The sequence below is a fragment of the Solanum verrucosum genome, unplaced genomic scaffold (assembly GCF_900185275.1).
Source record: "Solanum verrucosum unplaced genomic scaffold, falcon-dt-bn FXZP01000049.1, whole genome shotgun sequence".
Taxonomy (NCBI): domain Eukaryota; kingdom Viridiplantae; phylum Streptophyta; class Magnoliopsida; order Solanales; family Solanaceae; genus Solanum; species Solanum verrucosum.
In genome coordinates, this window is record NW_026020221.1 from 2,460,282 (window position 1) to 2,484,063 (window position 23,782).

Sequence of the window (23,782 nt, forward strand, 5' to 3'; positions counted from 1 at the left end):
CTTTTCGTTGGGGTCATTCGGTGAATTTTTTTTGAATTTTGTTAAATAATGGGTAAGATATACTCTAAGTGGATGAAATCTCCTTCTATAACATCCACTCTTCAAATTGATAATGCGTCCCACAAATCATGTGGTCAAAGGTGAATCTCATGGACTTAAATTTGGGATTAAAGAGATTTGAGAAACTTGATTAAGATTCGAAAAGAGAGATATTTCATATACATGTCCATATATATCCCTTTTCTTATAACAAAAAGATACAAGAATGAATTAAAAATATCAATTTTTTATTTATTATTTTAGCATTGATATTCATTTAGAAAAACTTTTACATTGTTTGATTAAATTTTACAATTCATATTATGCCATGGTATCAGAGTCATTCATTATATTTAGACTGAATTATTGCAAAGGGTAAATTAGATCCTTTGCTTTATCAAAAAATTGATTTAATTTTTAAAATTATCGAAATTGATCAAATAATTATTTTTCCTACTTTCAATTTTGTCATTAATGATTTTTTTCTGTCTTCGACCTTCTTTCCTTCCTCCTTCAAGATAATAATATTTAATTATTTTTTCATAATTTGTTGTAAATCATATAGTATGAGCCGGTTGTTTTTACAAGACAAATGAAGGAATTTTGCAGCTCCAGTTATACTCTAGCAGTAGATATTTAAGAGATATCTTCTTCATTTTTCAACTATGTTTCACCTTTTTTTTTTGTTTAGTTTTTTTTTGTCCCAGTGATATTACGAATATGTATTCTTACTATTATTCTGAAGCATTCTATAAAAGTTTGGAGAATGTTTTTGGAGCGGTTGATAATTCTTTTGTGAAGGAAGGTTGTCATATAAATTTCAAATTTTTTTTTGCACCTCATATTAACACATTTTTCAGCTCCTATCATCAAATTTGTGGACAATAAACACTATTTACGAAGAAGCTAAGAGGTGCAAAGTTTGATTCTCGCTCGTGACTTCTCCTTCTCCTTCCTATCATTCAAACAAGAAGATTAGTACCATAAAATAGGTCTTATGAGTATTTGTTTGGTCTCGTTATAAATAATCTCATTAAAAATAAAATTGCAAGTCTAGTTAAATATTTTCTTAACATAGAAAGATGGTATTTTTTAGTAAAAAAAAAAAATTAACTAAAGAGATTGATAGAGGTGACATAATTTAAAATTCGATTAATTTTAAAGTTTGCTCGGTCATGTATTTTAAATTTTTCTCATAAACATGAAATCTCACAAATTGTGAAATCTATTGGACAAATTCTTTTATAATCTTACCAAAAAAAATAAATCATAGTTCATAAATAATATATCAAAATATCGTAACCACGTTATAATACGTAATTGAGTAAATATAAAAATGACACGGCTAAGATGGGTGAGCGAGAATAGGTGACACCTTACCCGCCAATCCATCATACATACAATTTTGTCTCTTTCTTCTCTGTAAAAGGGGATTTTAAAGAGAAGTTGAGAAATGTCATTCCAGTTGGTTCTTAGACCTCCATTACTAGGTCGTCATCTTGTCAAAGCTACTCCGCTTGTTGCCACTGGATATAGCACCTTACGTATTCGGAATTGCCTCTCTATGGACCCTCAGAAATCGCAAAAGGTGTAAGTAGTCTCCCAACCACTAGCTTTGGTACTTCTCTATGTCATTATATCTGTTTAAAATTAGATATCTATTGATGAACCCAATAAATCAAATTGAATTCCTAACTCAAACCTATCAAGTGATCAGAAGGGAAATGTTTTAGGTTTCTTGCAGCTCTTGAATTGTTAGATATGCTTGAGTATGTTGCCTTATTGTTCCATCTTGTTCTCGTCCTCTAACTCATGTGAGTGATTTCTATGCAATGATTTTTAGTTTGATATAGTATGGTCTTGGAACTATTCTTTTTGATGAAATTTCTGGAAAATTGAATTTTAGTAATTTCAATCCATAAGCTCATTCTGTCTGTATCTAAATTTTGGGCAAATGATAGAAATGTTAAGTGACTAACATTATCATTTCAAGGAGATTAGGCAAACTCTGATCATGATCTACTGAATTTGACTGGAATATGGGATAAAACCCCCTTTTAAAATAAAAATTCTTAGTTGAATACTAGACAATTTGTTTGTTAAATTCCATCTCATGAGACCAAGCATATATGCACTTCTCACACAAACAATGCTGTGATAAAATCTGATGATGCCACATTTGTACTTTGCAGTTAGTGTTGGATGTGAAGGAGAGACTTGAAAGGGAATATACAGATCTCCCTGTTGGAAGAAATGGAAGAGATGATGAGGAGATGATTCTATGGTTCTTGAAGGATCGTAAATTCTCAGTTGATGATGCTGTTTCCAAGATGCATAAAGCCATTGTAATTATTTTGTTTATGTTACTAGAATCATCACGATAATTTGACTGCCATACTCTGACTTGTTTATTGAAAGGAAAATAAATTATAGCTTCTCTCATGTGGATTAGCACATCATCATATCTTCACCCATAATGCCTCAGCTATCTTCTTCTTTTTACTGTTCTCTGATTTATTTTTCCTCCTGCCATCTGGTTTCTGAAGGTGGAGAGAATAAACTTATTCTTCCTCTGCCTTTCATTGACTTGTCCACATTGTGTCAAAAAGAATTTAATCCAGTTCTCATGAAGTGGCTATATAAAACATGGGACACTGTATTACTAAGAGCCTAGGATTACTACAAACATTTCATTACCTCATGGTTATGAGAAGGATGGGAATATTGTTCCTCTTTCCTGCCAGTTGACTTGTTTTGGTGTGTCGATCCTTCATTTCAATTATCATGAAATTACTTAAAAGCTGCATCCGAGTTGAATATTTGCAATGCTATAATAGTTACTGTAAGCTTCAAGGGTAAGAAGGGAAACTTACGATGATGTATCTCCCAAACGTTCAGAGATGGCGTCATGAATTTGGAGTATCAGACTTGTCAGAAGAATCAGTTAAAAGTAGTGCTGAAACTGGAAAAGCATATGTGCATGACAATTTTGATGTCAACGGAAGACCAGTCTTGATAGTGGACGCATCAAAGCATTTTCCTCAGGTAACAATGTGACCCAGCTTATCTTAAAACTAGTCTAGTAACACCAGAGGGCTGTACCATTTGCTTTTCATTCAGAGAACCAAACTTTGAACCCACCTCTAATTTGACTGATCAGAATTTCTTAAGTCATACGTGCCTGATTCCATTTTTTAAGTAAAAGCTTGAAGATTTTGTTTTATTTTTTAAGCTAAAGTGAGTGAAATTGAAGTGTTACTGACATAAATAATGGAACATGATGGATGAGTGGATTTTGCTATCATGAAACTTCCGAATTTTGACCCTTAGTTAAATCTAATTCTTTATATTTATTGAAGTACTATTTTTCGGAATGCTTCCAATTGTACTAATTGGAAATATAAATCTAACCTTCTACTATAGTTTCTTAAGGAAATAAAAGTGTTCCTCAAAACTTGTAATTTTGGGTGGATAAGCAATAGAATGTTGGGAACTGGAGATTTCTTATGAAACAAAGTTTTAGCGTGTAGATCCTGTTTATCTGTTCTAACCTGTACACTAAAATTTGTTACCACAGAAGCAGGATCCTGATGAAGATGAGAAGTTATGCGTCTTTCTAATTGAGAAGGCATTGAGCAGACTTCCCACTGGTAAACAAGATATACTTGGTATATTTGATCTGAGAGGGTTTGGAACACAGAATGCAGATCTTATGTTCCTTACTTTTTTGGTACTGTCCTTTGTAGTTGCTCTTTTACATTTTTTGAATGGTTTATCTCTCCTTGTCTTAGTTTAGGATGATTTAAGTCGTAAAGTTTTCTATCTTCTTTCTCTTTTCTCTTTTGTGGCTAAACTATGCTGATACAATACTTGTTGTATCACCTTTGTCAAGATAAACTAAACTTTCATGATGCTGATACATCATGAGAAATTATGCTTGAAACTTCAGTGTGAGAAACTTAATGGTGTTCCTCATGGTATTTACTTGTATTTTAGCATATAGCATTTTTAGAAATTTTCATCAGAACTTGAACAGTTTAAAATTGCATGCTGAGTTCCTTTTATTCATTCTGACACAGTTTGATGTGTTCTACTACTATTATCCAAGACGATTGGGTCAGGTTCTTTTTGTTGATGCTCCTTTTGTGTTCAAACCACTGTGGCAGCTTGTCAAACCCATGCTCAAGCAATATGCTTCATTGGTAAGAATTTTGATGTTGTATTAGTTAAGGAGTTAACTGTTTGCTCACTTCTCACATGTATTGTTTCTGTTTGAGTTATAATCGTACATTCAAATGCTAGACTTATATTCTCAGTTTATAGTAAACATAGTTTATTGTAATTTTATTTGAAGAATTAGACAAGGTTTTGAAGTTATTTCCCCTTTGAATCAGTTTTTCATGGTTGCTACTAATGCCCGAGTTTAGACAGACACACTGAGATAGTATATTTACTGCCTGTAACCTCACTTTTTATGTCTGCTTTTACCCATTATACAGTGAGCCTCTAAGCTAAAGCAAGCATGAAATATCGATATGATTTGGCACCTTTGATGCAATTGTCTTCAGTTTCTCATAACTTTCATTCCATGATTAGTTATTTATGTCATTCAAACCTTTTATGCTTTGCCATTAATATATTGGACAACATAAGAAGTGGTTGTCTCAAATTGTGATTACATAATATTCATTTTATCTTGAAAGAACAAAAATAGTTACTCCGTAGATTGTTTCAGCTGCTTTGATATGTTATCGTCTTACGCTTGTATTTGCAATTTCAAAGGTGAGATTTTGCTCGGCGAAGGAGGTCAGGGAGGAGTATTTTACAGAAGACACACTCCCAGCTAGCTTTAGAAAATGAAGACAGGAGCAATTGTAACTTGTTACACCAATGCTTTGATATATGGGAAAAACAGAAAGACTGGTACTTGATACATAGAAGCTTTGTCCAAGATAACAATGGCAAGCCCAATGTTGGAAAAGGACTAATGAAAAATGTATTCTAGTCGATTCAAATTTAAATGAACGGGAAACAATCTTTCCTACAGCCCTGTGTTAGAAGTTAGGATCATTTACAACATAAATGATGTATCAAAAAAAAGCTCATACAATGTATACTTGGCTTGATTCATATACAATAAAGATCACCTTAAAAGTTACTGTTATGATGCTCACAAGGCTCTTTTCAATACTAAAGCTTGTACAGGGCAAGATGTGTAGTAGCCCCAGAATTCTGCTATGAACCAAGTTTGCTATTGAAGTTGAGAAGGGTAGAGGCGAGAGTCCATTATCCACCAAGTTTGGAAGCTGTAAACACCGAGTTTCTCGGTGATCATAAGGGGAAAAGATTAGTGCAATGACATTTTAAGGCAAGGTACTTTGTGTCATTTGCAACTAAGCAAAACTATTTTCACTCTGTTAGAGCAATTTTTTTGTTTTTACTCCATATGCTTTGGCTTGACACCAATTTCTCTACTTCACAGAAACTTCAGAATCTGATATCACTTCCTCAAGGTTTGAGAAATGAGAATATAGGCAATACAACTCATTTTCTGATGAGAAGGGAATATTCATCTTACCTCTCAAGGGCATCTAGAGATGATGCTCTTTTATGAAACAAAATGGTGTACAGTATAGTATGAAAAGTTATCTTCCAAAACTTCATTTCTCTTGTTTTTTATATTTAATACATAAAAAGAACAAAACAAAAAAGGTAGTGAAACAATCTTTCAATCTTGTAGTTTTAAAACTAAAATATGTATTTAATGTATCAAAACGTGTTTTGAATCTTATGATTTTAAATAATTCACGTCATGTCACTATTGAGATACATATAGAAAGAACCATTATATTTTAAAACAAACTAAAAAAGAAAAAGTGAAACACTTAAACTGAAATCAATGGAGTGCAAATTATTAAACTGTATATTGTTTAATGTTTTTTTATTAATAATTGCACGAAGACACTCAAATTGTACAAAAACGATCATTTGAAGGAGCAAAGTGCATCAAGGTATTGTTTGATGAAAATTGCAGTATAATAATGACGAAATGCAAAGCTTTAGGGGCTAAATCATAAATACACAAGTTGTGAAACCTAGTGATTTAGCAAATAAATTTTAATTAGGGGGCGTTAGTGAAATTTCCTCAAACAAGTCATAAAATATTATCAGTTCGTCACTGTTGTGAGGAAATGACAAAGTCAAGCTTGAAGAATGCTTTAATGGTAATCCTTTTGGTGATAACAATTGCGTGTTCAACAAAATTGTGCAAAGCAATCGAATCTCCACAGTACAAAATAGTGCACTCAGAATCAGATTTTGAAATCAGACATTACAGGGAATCGGTATGGATGGCAGCACCCGTCAACGAAATCTCCTTCGAAAAAGCCACCAGAAATGGTTTTCACAGGTACCCTTTTCCTCATTTTTTTCATTTGTTTACTGTTTCTGGATTGGAGTTACCCATATCTTTTCGAAATTGGAGTTAATAGGTTTTTTTTTTGCAGCTTCTAACTTATTGGTGATCCCCAATTTGATCTCTAATCTTATAAGCTTTTCCTAAGTTATCACCCCCATTTTTCTTATGGGCTTGCACTTTAGTTATAAATAAGCTGCTTACAAGTTTGTAAGTGTCCATCGGAGGAAAAACATTTTCTGTGGGATTTGCATATATCATAATGGAAATATATAATCAAGAACACATTTTTCTGTCAATATCAAGCTTCCTTCTAGCACCCAAGGATGCGGCCTAGTGGTCAATTAGTCAATTGAGAACCATCAAGTCTCATTCTCAAATCAAGTGAGACTACCTTCATCGGGCTTCATATTTTTGGTATAGAAAGTCTCAAATTCTGGATCTTTCTGTTGTGCATATTGGACGCAAAAATACTAGGTGATTTCTTCCCATATGTTCAAACCTTGATTGATAGAGTTACCAGATTTGTGTAGGTGGGTATCCTGTTAAGTCCCACAGGACCTGGACAAACCTCCCCTCATGAGCTAGCTTTTGGGGTTGAGTTAGGCCCAAGTGCCATATCTTTACATATCCGCGGAATTAGTTGAAGTGTGCACAAGCTGGTCTGGACACTGGCTCGAATGGAGGTAGCAGGTATTTGTGGAATTAGTTGAGGTGGGTCCAAGCTGGTCTGGACACAACTGGCTCAAACACCGGTTATCAAACCAAAAATCATGCTTAGGTCTAATATGCTAAAGAGTCTTAGTATAATTTAATATGCTAGAGAGTCTTAGTGTAAGAGGTACTGGACAGATTTATTCATGGATTAAGCACCTTTATAGAGTACTAAAGTCTTTTAAAGTTGATTTGAATCTTAGATTCTTTTCTAACTCACTGTCAACTGTGTTCTATGCTCTTTCTTCTGTTTCTCGAACGATCAGGCTGCTACATCTATTACTATCTTCTATAACAATAATGGATGGTAGTTTTCACAATTGGAGATTTAGCCTGGGTCTGTTAAGTCATATAGTTTTGTATGAGGTTGGGACTTTAATCATGGTCTTTCGTGGCGACAGACGACTTTAGATGGTTGGTCATTATTAAGCACTGTTTGTCAGATGTGTCATTCTGAAGTCTGAACCTGTTGCTTAATGTTATATGTTACTGGGATTCTTGGCTTACCAGATACATAGGCTTCCAGTAAATGCTAGCAGAGGTAGGTTTGTGGCTCTACTAGTGGTGTGTATGAAGATTTGGAGATGTTCTTTTAGTAAATTTAACTCAGTTTTGGTTGCAAGTATGAACAAATTCAGTTGAACAGACCAATGCACAAGAAATTTTCCATGTCTGTCTTATATATAAATCAATCAGCTAAGCCTCAGTCTCAATTGGGTTGGATCAGACCATATAAATCCTTTGTATTGATTCAGGTTATTTGTGTGTAGATGAAAACATAGGCACGAACATAGTATTCAGAGAATCTGTCATAATTTCACTATTTTTATGTTGTCCAACGACCAACTGCTGCTATCCTACTTTATCTGAATTTGCTACTGGCTCTGGTATAAACAGAGTTCATGTGTAGATGAACTGAAAGCTCACATTTGAATTTCTTATATGTTTGCTCATTGTCGTACAGATTGTTTCAGTTCATCCAAGGTGCAAATTTAAACTTTTCTCGTATCTATATGACAAAGCCAGTTTTGACTAGCATTGTCCCAGGAGCTGGTCCTCTTCACTCATCGGCATACTTTGTTAAATTCTACTTGCCTGATAAGTTCCAGGCTGATCCACCTCTTCCCCTTCCGGAGCTGAACCTTCAACCGGATCCATGGACCAGCCATTGCATTGCTGTTAGGAAGTTTTCTGGATTTGCAAGAGATAGCAACATTGTTAAAGAAGCTGAGAAACTGGCTCTGAGCTTGAGTAGATCTCCATGGGCAAACACCACTGCTTCTACGAGTGAATATGCTTACTCTATAGCGCAGTATAATTCTCCCTTCCGAATCATTGGGCGTGTCAATGAAGTGTGGGTGGATGTCACTGGATCTCGAGCAAATGGTTGTGAATCCAATCCAATTGCTGCATACTGATTATGAGTGTGAGCTTGAAGCTTCTTGGATCGTTGTTGTACATCTCCGGAGAGGCATGAATGGTTGCTTCTTATGTACACATATTACCATGCTTATGTTCTGTAAATTTGGGATTTTATGGAAGTGTGATTAATTCTGTAATTCCCTTGATAAAGAACTTTTGACATTACCATGCGTGGTATTCTTGTACACCATTTAACTTTACTTGTTAATCAGAACACAACTCAAAATATTTGACAAAATTATGGTAAGTTTATACATGGGTTTTTAATATGAAAAAGGGCAAAATATTAGAAAAATATATAATTTTACTAAACAAAGTTATTATTTGACAAAAAAATAACATAACCGTTCACTAATAATAAGTTAGATGATTAGTAGTAACGATGGTGGTGATAATTAGAGTTGTCAAAAAGGGTTGGCCCAGCCCCACCTGACCCAAGCCTCCCAGGCCAAGGAGTTTGATGGGCTAGGGTGGGGCGGGCTGGTCCTTCATTTGGAAGGGCTTGAAAATGATCAACCCAACCTAACCCTAGAAGGGTCGAGGGCTGGGTTGGGCTAGCCCTTTTTTTTCAAACTTAAAATTCTATAACCTCAAGAAAATGAGAAGATTTTCAAATCAAATATCGCAAATAATGGTGTTGTTTTAATAATGCTAGCAAAAAATCTAGTGTGATTAACATGTATCTAGGATACTACATATGCGATATACATCTATCTCGTGTGATGCATCCCAAATACGCGAATGAGAGAAGGGAGTGGCGAGTGAGATGGGAGGGAGGCAAGGGTGCTACTGGATTTCTCTATGTATCCTAGATACATGTGTATCCACTTGAATAGACCTAATATTGAGTCCATGTATCTCAAGATACATGTATCTGGACGCACCAAAATCTGATAATATTCGTAATATTACAACATAACATGCATTTTAAGTAATTAGCTCATATAGTAGTGACATTGTTGTAAGTTACCATTAAATAAATAGTTTTGGCCCATGAGCCGACCCTGGTCCATCCCCAATCAATCCTCAAGGGCCAAGGGCATATAAGCCCTAGTTTTAAAAGAGCTTGAAAAATCCTATCCCAACCCTACCCTAGCAGCGGGTTGGGTTGGGTCGGCCCCATGGGCTAAGCCCATTTTGACGGCTTTAGTGATAGTTGATGTCGGCTGATAATGGTGATGGTTGATATTATAGTTATAGACACGGTTATAGCTATTGATAGTGATTGAGATAGTGAAGTTGGTTGATGTTAGTAGTCAGCAGTATTATGGTAGTGGCTTGATGATGATGTTGGTGGTAGTTAACGGTTATGCTAGTTGTGATGGTGGAGATGAGTGATAGTAAATATTGTCTGCAATGATGGTAGTGATCACAAATAGTATGACACCAATGACTATGGTGGTAGGTGTGGTGGCTATGAATAATAGTGATTAAAAGAGCCGACTGGTGATTAACAATGATAATGGTCGTTGTGATGACAAAAGTAATTAATGATAGTAACAGGTGATTATGGACAAAATAATGATGAAAATTATTCCCAGTACAAAAATATTAAAACTTTGTTTAATATAGTAATAGTTAAAATTTATTTGAACTAAATAAATATTTAAATCTTAACAATAATAAATAATTATTCATATATTCATAAAGTGAAAACCGATGAGGTTCTACGAAAAATGAAAACATCTAGGAAAGAAACTTATTTACTCATCTTCCATCCATGAATCACGCGCGATGAGGTGAGAGTGAAAGTGAGAGCGAGAGAAAGAGTAAGAGTAGAGTGACGTAATAAATAAAAAGATTTATAGTTATAGAAAAAAGATGAAGGTTAACGTGAATCCGAAAATGAACAGTGGACCCGTGTTAGTTTAATTAAAGACTTTACTCATCCTTTTGTTTGGGTTTCAATCAAAAATCAATATTCCCCTTCTTCCTTATTCTCCCTTCTTCTCCACTTCTCCCTTTTCTCTCTGTTCTTCTCCTTCGATCTCTTTCCCCTTTAAATCCAAAAAAAATTACTAACAAATTCACACACACTCACCATCGCCTCTCTATAATACACAAATACACTTATATTTACCTGTTGCAGATCGGAGCTTCTCGCAGATCCGATTCAATTCTTTTTTTTTCTTTTGGTAAGCTCTATCGGTGGCTCTTTCTTACAAAAATATGATTTTTCGGCATTCTCTCGTGTTTATCATGATTTTAGGATATTTTAATGAAATTAAGAAAAAAAATTTGGATTCTAGGGTTAGGGGAATTAGGAATATGGATATTTACACTATGTGTTTCATCGAGTGCGCTGCGTTTAGGGAAAAAAGATTGAGTCTTGAGCTATGTGCATTGTGTAACTACTCTGTAATTGCACTGAATTTCTTGGAGGTAAAGGTTTGGTTTTAAGAATTATTTTTTTGTGTGTTCTAGGCGTCATTGTTGTGGGTAATGGGACAGTGTTTTTCGTTTAGATGTGTAAATTAATCTCTGGCTGCAATTGGAAAAAAGGGTTGTTGGTAGGAATTTGATGGGGTTTCTAATTACACTATAGTAACATTATTGCACAGTAAAGTATTAGGCTTTATGCAATGAGAGGATTGTATTCTTTGTTTAACGTGATAATAGTTGAAGGACTAGGCTTTACAGGTAAAATTATGTTTATGTGGAGATTTCTATTTGTAGCTTGGCCATTAGTTTTCACTAGCAAGGGTTTTCTTTCCTTGCTTTTTTGCTTGTTATGGGACCCAACTTCCTTATGTTTTCATCGAAGGGGGAAAAAAGGAAGAAAAGAAATGAAGTGCAAGATAGAGTTAAGTTTAATTGAATATGCGGTTAATCTAGTTTGGAGTTTCTTTGATTTTGACATATTCTGGTTTTTTGTTAGTATGCTGTTCTTCACATGTATGTTCAGAGTATCTCAAGTAAGACTTGTATTATATACCTCAAAACTTTCTAAATGTGATGTTAATGATTTTGTACAATTCACTTGCTTGGAGTTTCTTTGATTTTGACGCCATAATTGCAATGAGAAGGCAACATACTCCAAACAACACTGTATTAAGCTGGTTAGTAGTGAAGCCAATCATCTAGTTGAGAGAAGTTCAGCCACTTTTACTTGATACTTACTGGCTTTTAGGAATTAATATGCATCACTTGTTTCCCCAAAGTTTTATGCAAGGCATAGTTAAGCTTAGGAAAGGTATGTATTATGTAGCCAGAGATGGGAGGCAGTAAGACATGCTTTCCCCATTCATGTGCATGTTGTGGTGATATTGTATCATCTCGTTCCACTGCCTGGAATAAACTCATGTTATATATAAATTTCTGAAAGGAATTATCTTGAAAAATTTCTAAAGCAAAATTGAGTAGAGATAAAAAAGTGGCTAGATCGATCTCCTATATCCTCCTATGTTGTTTCTGACTTTCTGTTACATATTTTGCTGTAAGATGTTAATTTATTTGTGGAAACAGAGGGAAGTATGCATTGAAGCTTGGTTAGGGACCAAAACCATTATGTGGTTTCCATAACTGAATATATGTATATGTTAATCTATTTTTTACTAAAAAATAATAGCCATTGAGTTATGCTAGAAAATAGGAAAATAATTTAAAGATGTGTCCACCGGGTTGATACAGTTGTTAATGCTTAAAGATTGTTACTATGGTTAGTTTTCTCTTATCTAGTTAACTTTTTGAGAATGACTTTTTCTCTTATCTAGTAACCTAATGACCTAAAATAGTTGTTTTCCTGGGAATATGCAAATACCTTTAGGTAATCTGAAAAGAATTTATAGTCGATTAGGCAGAGTTTAATTATCTTAACCTCAAAATTTAAAGCAATTACTATTGAGGTTAATGATTTTTGGAGCCTGTGGGTTATCAGGTAAAACAGTCCTTTCAGCCATCTTTTGGCATTTTACAATGATTACATTTGGTTTATGTGTGACAAGTGTTTTTTAATTCCTTAAACTCCATGTGCAGCCAAACATCCCTGGGGGGTGGGGTAATAATCAGCCAATATTGTAGTATTGTACTTAAAAAGAAGGGAAAAGAAAAGATGATGAATAGCATATAGGAATATCTCTCTTTGATCTCGTGTACACACAAATCAGAATGCATCACTTTTTTGAACCTGGATTTAATTATGTTTCATTTTCGTTTGTTGTTGTGACCACCATTGTACAGTAGTGTAGTTTTAATAAAAGTTAAGTTTCTCTTTGGAGATCCCATAAAAGGAAATTGTTTAGTGAAACTGTCTAGCCTGTTTGGCTAAAGCTTCTGGGAACCAAAAATGCTTATTTTAGTGAGTTGAAGTGTTTGGCCAAGTTTTTAAGGAAAAATTAAGTGCTTTTGACTAGTAGCAGAGGCTGAAAAAAGTAGCTTCTTTCCGGTAGCTTGGCCAAACGCAAATTGATGCTCTAATATTGACAAAAGTGCTTTTCAAATTGATTAGCTAAAAACAAATTGCTACTTACCAAGTACTTTCCGAAAAACACTTTTCAGTATAAGCAGATTCTGAAGGCTTGGACCAACATTCCATATGTGTTTTTTGTCACCACTTTCCCAAATCCAATTGATTTGGGCATCAGCTAACTCTAAATCATTTGTACACTGTTTTCCATGAAGTAGAAATTGTGTCTGAAGTTTCTGGTGTAACGTTTCATCTTGAAAATATTTTGGTATCAGTTCTATTAATTTGTTGACTTTTGTTAATGGAAAGAGGTGCTGTTGCAAATATTTTCCAGATTCTAGCTGAATTAGGTTGTGAAGCTGTTTGGATGAACGTAGATCAATATTTGGATAATGACTTCAAATATGTTGGCAGGGGAGAGAAGGTAAGAATAGATCCTTCTTTCACAAGCATTTTTTTACTTTCCATAAATGCTCCTTATGTTGCTTTATTTGAGTTACGTTCTCCATTCTTAGTTAACTACATGCCTCCCTCTGTTATTTTGTTTTTAAAAAACCATTATAAGTCCAAAACTATACATTTTTTCACCTTTTTCTCTCTGGCCCTCTTTGTCTGTTATGCTGATTATGGACAAAATTAGACTATGAAAGTATTTCCTAATAGTCCTTTATATGATACTCTTTTTATTTTTTATTTTTTATTATGACCGTGGTCCTTTATATGATACTCTTTCATTTTGTGATGTTCCAAGATGATTGACAGTATCCCATTTTTATACAACTTTCAATTCATTAAGTGGTCGTTCGACCATGAAAACAAAAGAATATTCACTTTATTTGGAATTTTCAAAAGTTGGAGTTCTGTTTGACCATACTTTTTGCAAAGAATATTTAGAATTTGAATGTTTTTTTTTTCTTCTAAACATGGTGTATACCCCCAAATTTGTAAAAACTAGTAAAATCACCAAACTTGACTAATTTATTTGAAAAACCCAAATTTTCTTTAAAAGAGTAATGTCTCATAATGGATAGTTACATAATGTCATAGATTAAATCCATTAACGAGCTACTACATAATATTAGAAATGTTAGTTCACTTTATTTGAAATTTTTGAAATGGAGCCGTAGATGGAATTGTATTTGGTTATAGTTTTTGCAAATAATATTTTATTGTTTAAATGAACTGTTCCTAAAAACATGAAATATATTATTAAATGGGGTTATTTTTATAAATTAAAAAATTTAGGGGAAATTTGAAAAAAAATAAATAGTAAAAGTGAAAAAAGTGAAACAAGGTTTTGGGTGTTTTCTAAATCCATTTTCATGCCCACTGATTTTCAAATAAAGTGAAAAAAAAAATCTGGAAGAAAGAACAAAATTCTCATGGCCAAAACTTTTCAGGATCAATAACTTTTCAATGATCACATTTAAGATTCTCTTACACAATCACTAATCTTATATGTAAGTGAAATCGGCATCTTAAAATTCGTCCTTGTCAAATACTGTCAAATAAATAGAATGATGGAGTAGGTCAATTTCTAAAGTGGTTTATATATTGGAAATATGTCACTTCAATGGCCAAATATTGTGAAGAAGGTTTTTATGTTTGTTAACGTGTTTAATGGTGCAGACCGGTAGCATTGGTTTTTTTGATCAAGTATTGAATTTATTAGGTCAGAAATGCAATGCAATGTAGACCAACCAATTTGAGGAGGATCTCATATTCTTCTTTTCGTGATCCGAATTTCCTTGTTAAGTTTTGCGTTCCAAAAGCCATAATTCTCGTTTACGAAGATTCCTTTGCACAAGCTGTTCTCTCCAAAAAATTTGGTATTGTTGTTTGCTTAAATTCCAAATATTCTACATGTTTTTAGGAAAACTATGATGCTTGTGGATTTCTCTAGTTAGGGGCTAGAAATGAGCTCCAGTGCGACATTTTCAGTTTATTGAACAATTGTTGTAAAAATTTCTCAAAAGGTGATGTTTCAGTGGTGTGGCATTAAAACTTAGGAATATATTGTAAAGCCCTTTTTTGGGATCAAAGTGGAAAGTTTCTAAAATTTTTGCTTTGATTTCTACGACAAATTAACCTTTTTGCATTTTGTTATAGTTTATGGTGTTATCAAATTGCTAAGTTATTATTAGATTGTGTTACATACAATGAAGTTGGTATGATGACATTGCTTTACTGGTGTGGTTGTGTCGTCTCCTTAAGTTGCCCTTTAATTCCATCATTATAGGTGGGTTTCTGCAAGAAGAGGTGGCATGACTGTCCTTGGAAAAGTGGCTGTCCCAAAACCATTGAACTTACCCAGTCAGCGGTATGAAATATTGGCTGATTTGAACTTTTGGTTTTTTGATCTAATTATAGGTGTTTCTAAAGTTGTATGTACTTAAATCTTTTGAAGGTTAGAGAACCATGGTTTGGACCCAAATGTTGAAATTGTTCCCAAGTGAGTACCTGTGTTCTTTTTTAATTCTTATTTTCTTTTCAAGCCCTTCTTATATTGGTGTCTGCCTGCCCCTGGCATTGGCACTTTTGTGCGATACTTATTTGGGTTTGCCTTCCTTGGGGAGAGCTGTCTGGTATGTGTTGTTTCTTTGTTGATTTGATCTAGGCCCCTCTTTCCTCTTTTGACATAGGGGTACATTGAGCTGGGGTAGCCGTACATCTTCCTCTACCTCAAATCCATGGGGTTCCTCAACACACTCTCCAAATGCTGATGGTGGATCAAGCTCACCAAGTCATCTTAGATCACGCCCTTCATCTGGGAGTGGCACTCGACCTTCAACTGCTGGTAGTGATAGAACACAAGAACCTACAACTAGTGCATGGGGTACCAGTTCTAGGCCTTCGTCAGCTTCTGGGCCATTATCATCAAACAAAGTACCATCGACATTGGCACGGCCACACAGTGCAGAGACAAGGCCCGGCAGCTCGCAGCTTTCACGCTTTGCTGAGCCTGTTTCTGAACATCCATTAGCATGGGGAGCAACAACCACCGCAGAGCGTTTGGTACGTAGTTTGTTGCTATTTGATGTTCTGTTCCCTTTGTGATGTAGGTGTTCTTTTGCCAAATGTCTTTTTTTTGGGGGGGGGGTGGGGTAAATAATATATTGTACAAAATGCACTAAGCTATTGCAACAAAATTACAAGTTGTGCAAATCAGCTATTGTTTCTAAATTCTGGATTGAGAGCTAGTTTACACCAAAAAGCAATCAACAGCAGACATCTAAGTTTTAAGGCTCTGTATGTTTCTTCTATTGCCCTGAAAAATTCTGGTATTTCCTTCTAACCAAACTGACCACCAGATAACTTGAGGAATAGTGTTCCAGGTCTTTTGAGCTTTCCTTCACAGACCCTCCCTGGTCCAACACTTCAACATTTCTGTAATGGAGTTTGGCATGGTCCAAGACGTACCAAATATTGACAAAAAGAAATTCCATAACTGACTTGTAACCTTGCAATGCGAAAAAATGTGGGTGACTTCTTCAGATTGTTCTTCACATAATGGACATCTGCTGCACAATTGAAAACCCTTCTTTTGGAGATGGTTTTGTGTGAGGCATGCCTCCTTAGCCGTTATCTAGGAGAAGCAAGAGACCTTAAAGCACAGGCGTATCCTGAATTTTGAGGGGATGGGTGCACTATTACGAAAAGGTGGATCTACGATATAAATTTTACCGGTTTGACCTAGGTTCTCATCACTGACCAGTTAAACCTTTTAAACTTATAGGTCCAAAATTAATTCGTATATATATATTCCGTGTCGAAGGCATTGAGATCGGTTGAACCCATTGACAGTATGCTATATCATCAAATACAAATAGTTTTAAATACACATTTGGTTTAATTATACAAAAAGTTCATAGTTCCAAAGAAGTTGAGGAATTTCCAATGTGACAGTCTTGAAAATTTTGAAAGATCAAAGCAAAATATAAAAGTATCAATTCAAACGCCAAAAGTGCTACCAATAATCACTTATAGAGGTGTTACACAATTTTAGTAAGAACAAAAACAAGATATATATAAGTTTTAAATTTCTAACCTCACTTAGAGCGATGCACCCAATCATCATTATATAATACTTTGAGCATGGGCTCACAAATCTTTATTTAAGTATTTTTTAAAAAAATATAACACTACTATATATGATCTTGGGAGGGGAGCATGGGTTCACGTGAACCTGGGGAACCCCCCCTAGATACGCCCTTGCTTTAAAGGTGCCATGTTGTACCATTTTTTTCCCAAGTCTCAATAGTTGTTGCTAAAATTCAGAATACTGCAACAACTTTTTACTGACAAATACCCTTGGAATGACCCTTCCAACTGATAGTGTCTATTTTTTTGTTATCCAAAACAATGTTGCTTAGCATTTGAAGCGAAATACATGACCTCTCCATTTCCCAGTCATTTGTGTTCCTTCTAAAACTCTAACTCCGCCTTGCGATGTACAAAAAATCTGCGAGTGTCCAACTGCGGCTGTGTTGATAGTTTATAAAAAGCCAAGAAGTGGTCTTTAAGTGGCGAATGACCCAACCGAGTAAGCCCCACGTATTTTGCCAAATATCTTTTGTTCCTATTGTGCTTCCTCTGTATTTTGTTTTTAAGGGACACAGAGTGAGAGAAAGAGGAGTGAGTTTTCCTTTTCTCGCACTTGATTTTAAAATTTTATTCTGCAATCTAATAGTTAAAGGGGTTAATCAGTTGAGGTAAACAAATGGGAAGGTCTACAAGAAAATCACCGTGCTTGTGTTAAGAAGATTGTTCTGTAATTATATACAGAATTATTGATGTTCTCTTCATATTTTTCTTCTATTTTATTCCTCTCTATTCTGTAATTCTGCTCGTTCTCTCTTTTCTTCCCCAGATAAAAATTGTGTCACTGTGCTGATTGGTGAGCTTAATTGTACATACAGGGAGTACTGTCATCTAAGAATGAAGGCTTTTCTCTGGCTTCTGGGGATTTTCCAACTCTTGGGTCGGATAAAGATGCTTCTGGGAAGACTACCGAGTCACAAGGTGACTGCTGGTGCCTTAAGATATATGGCATAATGTCTTTTACTTGTCTACTGCATTCCTTTTTGTTATCTTAGGGTGTGTAAGTACTATCCGCTCAACCCATATATCATTGTTATACTATGCTTTGTGGAATGATATGTTTTCTTTAAAATGAATTTGTACTTAGACAATAGATTTTTTCATTTCATCTTTACTGGTTTCTTTGGCAGTTTATGTACTTGGAGTTTAGAACTTATGATTTTGCTGGCAATTATTAAGAACAGGCCATGTTTGTTTAAATCTTCAAAACATTCCTTTCTAGGGATGCCATAAACTGTAGTTAAAACATTATAATTCTTTCCTTTGTTCAATCCCCTCACCCCTTCAACAACACCTACGTCTCAATATCAAGAATCCCATCTCCCCCTAAACCCTAGGAAAAGGAAGAAAAAAGGAAAAAAAGAAAAAATATTTTAGCAGTGTTTATCCTGTTGCTGGAATGAAACCTTGCCAGATTATTTTGTTGGGATTGCTCTCTTAACTGATTGCTTGTTCATTTTCTTTTGATAGATCATGGTTCTTGTAGCCGTCCTAGCTCAGCTTCTGGCAAAGTAGCACAGCCCCCAGAGAAGACAATTGCTTCTCACTCAGGTTTGTGTATTTTGTTGAAACTTTTAAGTGATCATTACTTGGTACCCTCGTCAGTTGCTACAGAAAATTCGTGGAATATGCTTTCTGATGCTGGTAGGGTAATTCTATGAGTGCAGATGTGAAGGGTGGATCATTTGATGCATGGAAAAGAGATGGTCGAAGTGCTGAGGATCCTCCTCAGCATGGTATGGAGAAATGGCAAGGGGATCCCCATCAGTATCACAGTCCTAATGTTCCACCACAGCATTTTGATGCATGGCGTGGTCCTCCTATGAATAGTCCAGCTGCTCTTTGGTATAGAGGGCCACCTGGAGGGCCACCTTATGGAGCTCCAGTTCCTCCCGGTGGTTTCCCAATTGAACCATTCCCCTACTTTCCACCCCAGATGCCGCCTCCTGCTATTGCAAATTCACAGCCAGGTCCTCCTCCAGGGCCTGGATCCAGAGGGCATCATCCCAGAGGTGGAGACATGTATAGACCCCAGATTGCTGATGCTTATATTCGTCCAAATATGCCATTTAGACCTGGTTTTTACTCTGGTCCAGTGGCCTATGAGGGCTATTTTGGACCGCCAATGGGTTATTGCAATTCCAATGAACGGGAAATTCCTCTTATGGGCATGCCTCCTGGTCCTCCAGTCTATAATAGATATTCAGGCCCAACGACTCCTGATCCGAGCAATTCTCATACCAGGATTGGTAGCCACGGTTCTAATACCAAAGCAATGCAAGAGGCACTGGAGTCTTCTCGTCCTGATGATGCTAAAGGACCCTTTAAAGTTCTTTTAAAGCATGATGCAAGAGATGAAAGAGAGACTTGGGAACATGCTGCACCCACCAATGGCCCATATCATGATAGAAGCTCTCAGAGATCATTGCAGAAACATGAGCGGGGAGGTGAGCATGGCAGTGAGAAGGAATTGCATTCGAGGAGAACAACAGGGAGTGGGAACTGTTATCCGCGTAGCTATGGTGATCGAGGAGGTGATTCTTCAGATACCACAAATGCAAATTCACTTGAAAGTGTAAATACAATGAAGGTAGCTGATGGCAGCTGGGCAAAGAAATCAGGGTATGTGGAATCCTCTGGTGGAGTGCCTCCATCTTCCTTGGCTCCTGAAAAGGTTTCAGCTCCTGCAGTGACTGCCAAAGATTCATCGTTGATGCAGAAGATTGAAGGTCTAAATGCAAAAGCACGAGCATCTGATGGACGCTTTGAAGCGCCTTATGTTTCATCAGAAGAGGATATGAATAAGTCACAACTGAATTCTAAGGTTACCAATTCAGTAAATGAAGCTAGAGGTGGTCTTATGTCATCGGAAAGAACTCATACTTCTGTAACCACAGGGAACAAGGGTGGTCATTCAATAGCTGCCATGTCGAGGTGGCTGTTTATATTGTGTGTGGTACTTCATGGATCTGCTATTTCCTTTACTAAAAACATCTCTCTTGCAGGAGGCCATATCACGGTGCACAAACCAGAAATGATCATCTTGGTAAACCCAAAGTTGATAGTCATGATGATGGTTGGAGAAAGAAGCCTGTTGCAGCCGGCTCATCTGCTGTGGCTTCTGGAACATACTTAGAACCTGCTTCTAATGTTCATGCGTGTGAGTCAGGTCCACAAGTTGAGGCTGTTGAGCAAGCTTTAACTGATATAAGCGTGAGTGTTGAAAAAGAATCCTTGTCAGAATTGCATGATTCAGCAGATACCCAGGCTCAGGTAGTTTGCTTACTTTTACTCTTTAACTTTAGTTGTTTACTCCCTTTTATCTTATGTATATATATGCTACTTGTTTTCAATTAGCGCACAAAGATGAAAGAGTTGGCCAGGCAGCGTGCCTTACAGCTGCAGAAAGAAGAGGAGGAGCGAATTAAACAACAGAAAGCCAAAGCTCTTGCTAAATTAGAGGAATTGAATCGCCGTATGCAGGCAGGTGATGCTTTGTGTCAGAAGGCTGAAAAGGATTCGCCCGCTGATGGTATCAAGCAGGATCTACAAGGCTCCTCAGCTCCTGAAACAGTGGTGTCCACTGTCAAACCTCAAGCACGCAATGCAACTTTAGTAGCACACAGTGACGTAATTGATGCTAGTGGGCGCATGCTCAACAAAGACAGTGAGTATTTTAATCCACCTGTTGTGTTAGAATTCGGCACTTCTATTATGGTCCAGTCAGAAATAGCCATCCCACAACCCCAGGCTTTTCTATCCAAGCAAGATGCTAATAGGGTTTCTGCCTCTCATGGAAAAGAGACTTGTCAGTCGAGTGATGGGGGTCTCATCAGGCATAAGCGTACTAGCTTCAAGCAAAAGCCAAATATGACACCTAAGAATATCAATGAAAAATCAGTCCCTGTTTGCGTTACTGAGGTATCTAAAGACCCTACTGATATTATTAATAATGTTCAATCTACTGAGGCTCATGAAGTTGGCTTAAATGCTGAATTAAACATGGTCAATAATGCCAAGGTTGCGGTCGAGTCTTCTGTGCAGCCGAGAAGGAAAGGTAATAGGACCAACAAGAACAAGCAGAAGCTTGATGCTGTGCTGCCTCGCCCTGCCTCTCCATCACCGGTGCCAAATGATAGTAATCCTGTTAAAGTTCGTACTCAACAGGAGAAGTTGAATTCTGCTCAGTTGGTTCTAGATGTGAGCTCAAATCAGGCAGCAAGTAGTGACAATGTTGTGCAACCTTCTGACCAGAGTCCCCCTTTGCCTACAGAAGAAGGTCATGGTCGAGTAGTTAATCAATGGAAACCTCAGCACCCTCGGAGGACACAGAGAAATCAGCACTCTAATATTCATACTGATAAGTTTCAGGGAGGTGATACGGTTGTGTGGGCACCTGTGCGATCTCAAAGCAAAACTGAAGATGTTGCTGAAGCAAGTCAGAAAACTAGATCTAATTCCATTGGTCCTCTGAAGAGTGATAACGTGGTGCAGAGTAATTCAAAAAGCAAGAGAGCTGAAATGGAGAGATACGTTCCCAAACCGGTGGCCAAAGAACTTGCCCAGCATGGTAGTAGTCAACAGCCACTTTTGTTGTCAGGCAATTCTCCCGGTCCAGATGGGACAACTGGCAGGGCAGCATCTAGGCCTGAAAACGCTGGATGTTCTATACCAACTGGATCTGCAACCGAGTGTTTGTCCATAGAGTCCAGGGATGGTGATGGAAAACACAATAATAATAAGCAAGGAAAAGCACATGGAGTGTGGAGGCAAAGGGGTTCAACTGAATTGGCATTGGACACCAGCAAGAACGATTCCAAGTTTTTGGATCAGACTCAATCTTTGAAGCCTGATGGAGATTCTCTGAGATATGAGTCCAAGTGTTCCAGTGAGTTTGATGTATCAGATGGTTGGAACATGCCAGATGATTTTGAAGGTCAACATACCACCATTCCTCTTGTACCAGATGAGGGAACTAGGGGTAAAGGAAAACGGTATCCTTCCAAGGGTCACAGAAGCACAGGAAATTTTGGGTATGAATACAAAAACAGTGTGGGGCCTCAGCAAAATCACACTCTGTCAGGTGCAACTGAAATAAACCAGATGGACAGAAGAGTTGCAGCAAAGGAAAGCCGTGGCGTGGGCAATCGCACTCCACCACATTGGCAGCCAAAGTCCCACATGCTTGCAGTTAATAATCAACATGAAGGTGTGTCTACTGGAGCCCAACATATTATTATGGAAGGCGATCGGGGAAATAAGAGAGATTATCATCATGATAAAGTTAGTATCCCCCTACGCAGTGAGAAGGAGAGCCGTAATATAGGTGCAGGTCAAGCAGATTCATTTTCATCTGAAGATAAAATTGTTTCAGAGGTGCCAAATGTTCGAAATCCGGATCCAAGAAGAGAGAGAAAGCCTGCTTCATTTAGGGGACGCCCCTACTCCCCTAACCAAGGTCCTGTTGTCAAAGCTGAATCAGCTCCTGCTGAAAGTGCCGAAGCTGTGCAAGAGCGGAGCAACTCAGGTTTAAGGAGGAATGTAAACCAAAACAATCGTTCTGTCTGGACCCAGGAATCTCATGGAGATTCGTTCTCGGTTAAAGATAATCGGCAGCACAACACCTCCAGCGGTCGAGAAAGGCAGAGGAACAACATGCATTATGAGTACCAGCCAGTTGGGCAATACAATAATAGCAAACCAAGTAATTTTGAAGAGGGAGCTGATGGTTCTCACAATGTTGACCAAAAAAGATACAGAGAGAGGGGTCAGGTTCAGTCGAGGCGCGGAGGTGGAAATTTCCATGGTAGGCAAGGTGGATATGACAGAGTAAATGCCAATTATGATTGATGGGGAGGGTCAAAATGCGGTTTTAGGTCTTTTAGCTTGTGATGAACCGCAACCTTACCAGATAGTCTCGTCTTTGTTTGACGAGATATCTGGTGGTGCAGTTTTAGGTGATAGCTTTTGTCATGGTAGAAGAGAGAAGTTGTTGCCCAATGTGACACGGGTGAGCTGGACTAGGGCCTGGTTTGGCCACATGGTTTTAGTAAAAGTAATGTGTTTGGTGCAACTGTTAAGTGCGATGGATGTTATGAGAGGTGTAATTAATTTGAAGAACATTTAAATTGTTGCCCATTTTCTCAGCAGAGGAATGAATGTCTATGCGTATGGAGCATTGTAAGTTACTATTATATTTTTGTATTATCAGAATCTAGAGGTGAAGCTTTTTCTCCATCCCCTTTGCTATTTTATTTAGGTGGCGCAAATACCTTTGAATCCAATACACAACAACTCTTGAAACTTGTACAGACAGTTGTACTTGCATGTTGAAACACATGGTAAAGAAGAAAGCTCCCATAACGAAACAGAAAATCCTCTCGTTATACATTGTAAACTATTTTAAACTCTTGACTATTTGGGGTAAAATACACGACATATGGTTTGCTCTGTTAGGTAGTTTTCTCTACTACTCTATTATCATTACCAACATGTGCAAAACGTTTGTTTGGTTAAATCACCCATCCATCGCTTAATCATTGTCCTTGGATGATTGTTACCCGTTGTATCGTATTGTTAGTTTAAGCAATGCTTGTTTTGATTGTTGCTTGTATTATATCTTTTAAATCCTTAGTAAAGTAACGACGAAAAAACCGACTGATTTGGTGTGACTGCGTTGTTACCTG

At 36.8% G+C, this 23,782-nt stretch overlaps 3 protein-coding genes across 4 annotated transcripts; all 3 read left to right on the forward strand.

The window, feature by feature from the left end:
• The first annotated feature begins 1,345 nt into the window (after positions 1 to 1,345).
• Positions 1,346 to 5,189, forward strand: LOC125831160 (uncharacterized). 2 transcript variants are annotated; one of them, XM_049510344.1, is made up of 6 exons: positions 1,346 to 1,627; positions 2,232 to 2,384; positions 2,938 to 3,084; positions 3,617 to 3,769; positions 4,119 to 4,241; positions 4,822 to 5,189. In XM_049510344.1, exons 1-6 carry the CDS (start codon positions 1,493 to 1,495, stop codon positions 4,897 to 4,899), a joined length of 789 nt encoding a protein of 262 aa, XP_049366301.1. In that variant the 5' UTR covers positions 1,346 to 1,492; the 3' UTR covers positions 4,900 to 5,189. The 2 variants fall into 2 exon arrangements, with proteins under 2 accessions (XP_049366301.1, XP_049366302.1); XM_049510345.1 differs by lacking the exon at positions 3,617 to 3,769.
• Positions 5,190 to 6,223: 1,034 nt separating this feature from the next.
• Positions 6,224 to 8,801, forward strand: LOC125831140 (uncharacterized). The gene is made up of 2 exons (XM_049510321.1): positions 6,224 to 6,448; positions 8,133 to 8,801. The coding sequence occupies exons 1-2, from the start codon at positions 6,231 to 6,233 to the stop codon at positions 8,584 to 8,586; spliced, it is 672 nt and encodes a 223-aa protein (XP_049366278.1). The 5' UTR covers positions 6,224 to 6,230; the 3' UTR covers positions 8,587 to 8,801.
• A 1,691-nt stretch (positions 8,802 to 10,492) lies between these two features.
• LOC125831751 (protein MODIFIER OF SNC1 1) lies at positions 10,493 to 23,332 on the forward strand. Its single transcript, XM_049510938.1, has 10 exons — positions 10,493 to 10,725; positions 13,330 to 13,419; positions 15,235 to 15,315; positions 15,403 to 15,447; positions 15,638 to 16,010; positions 17,915 to 18,017; positions 18,567 to 18,647; positions 18,764 to 20,030; positions 20,102 to 20,369; positions 20,454 to 23,332. Exons 2-10 carry the CDS (start codon positions 13,388 to 13,390, stop codon positions 22,944 to 22,946), a joined length of 4,743 nt encoding a protein of 1,580 aa, XP_049366895.1. The 5' UTR covers positions 10,493 to 10,725; positions 13,330 to 13,387; the 3' UTR covers positions 22,947 to 23,332.
• Positions 23,333 to 23,782: the final 450 nt, after the last annotated feature.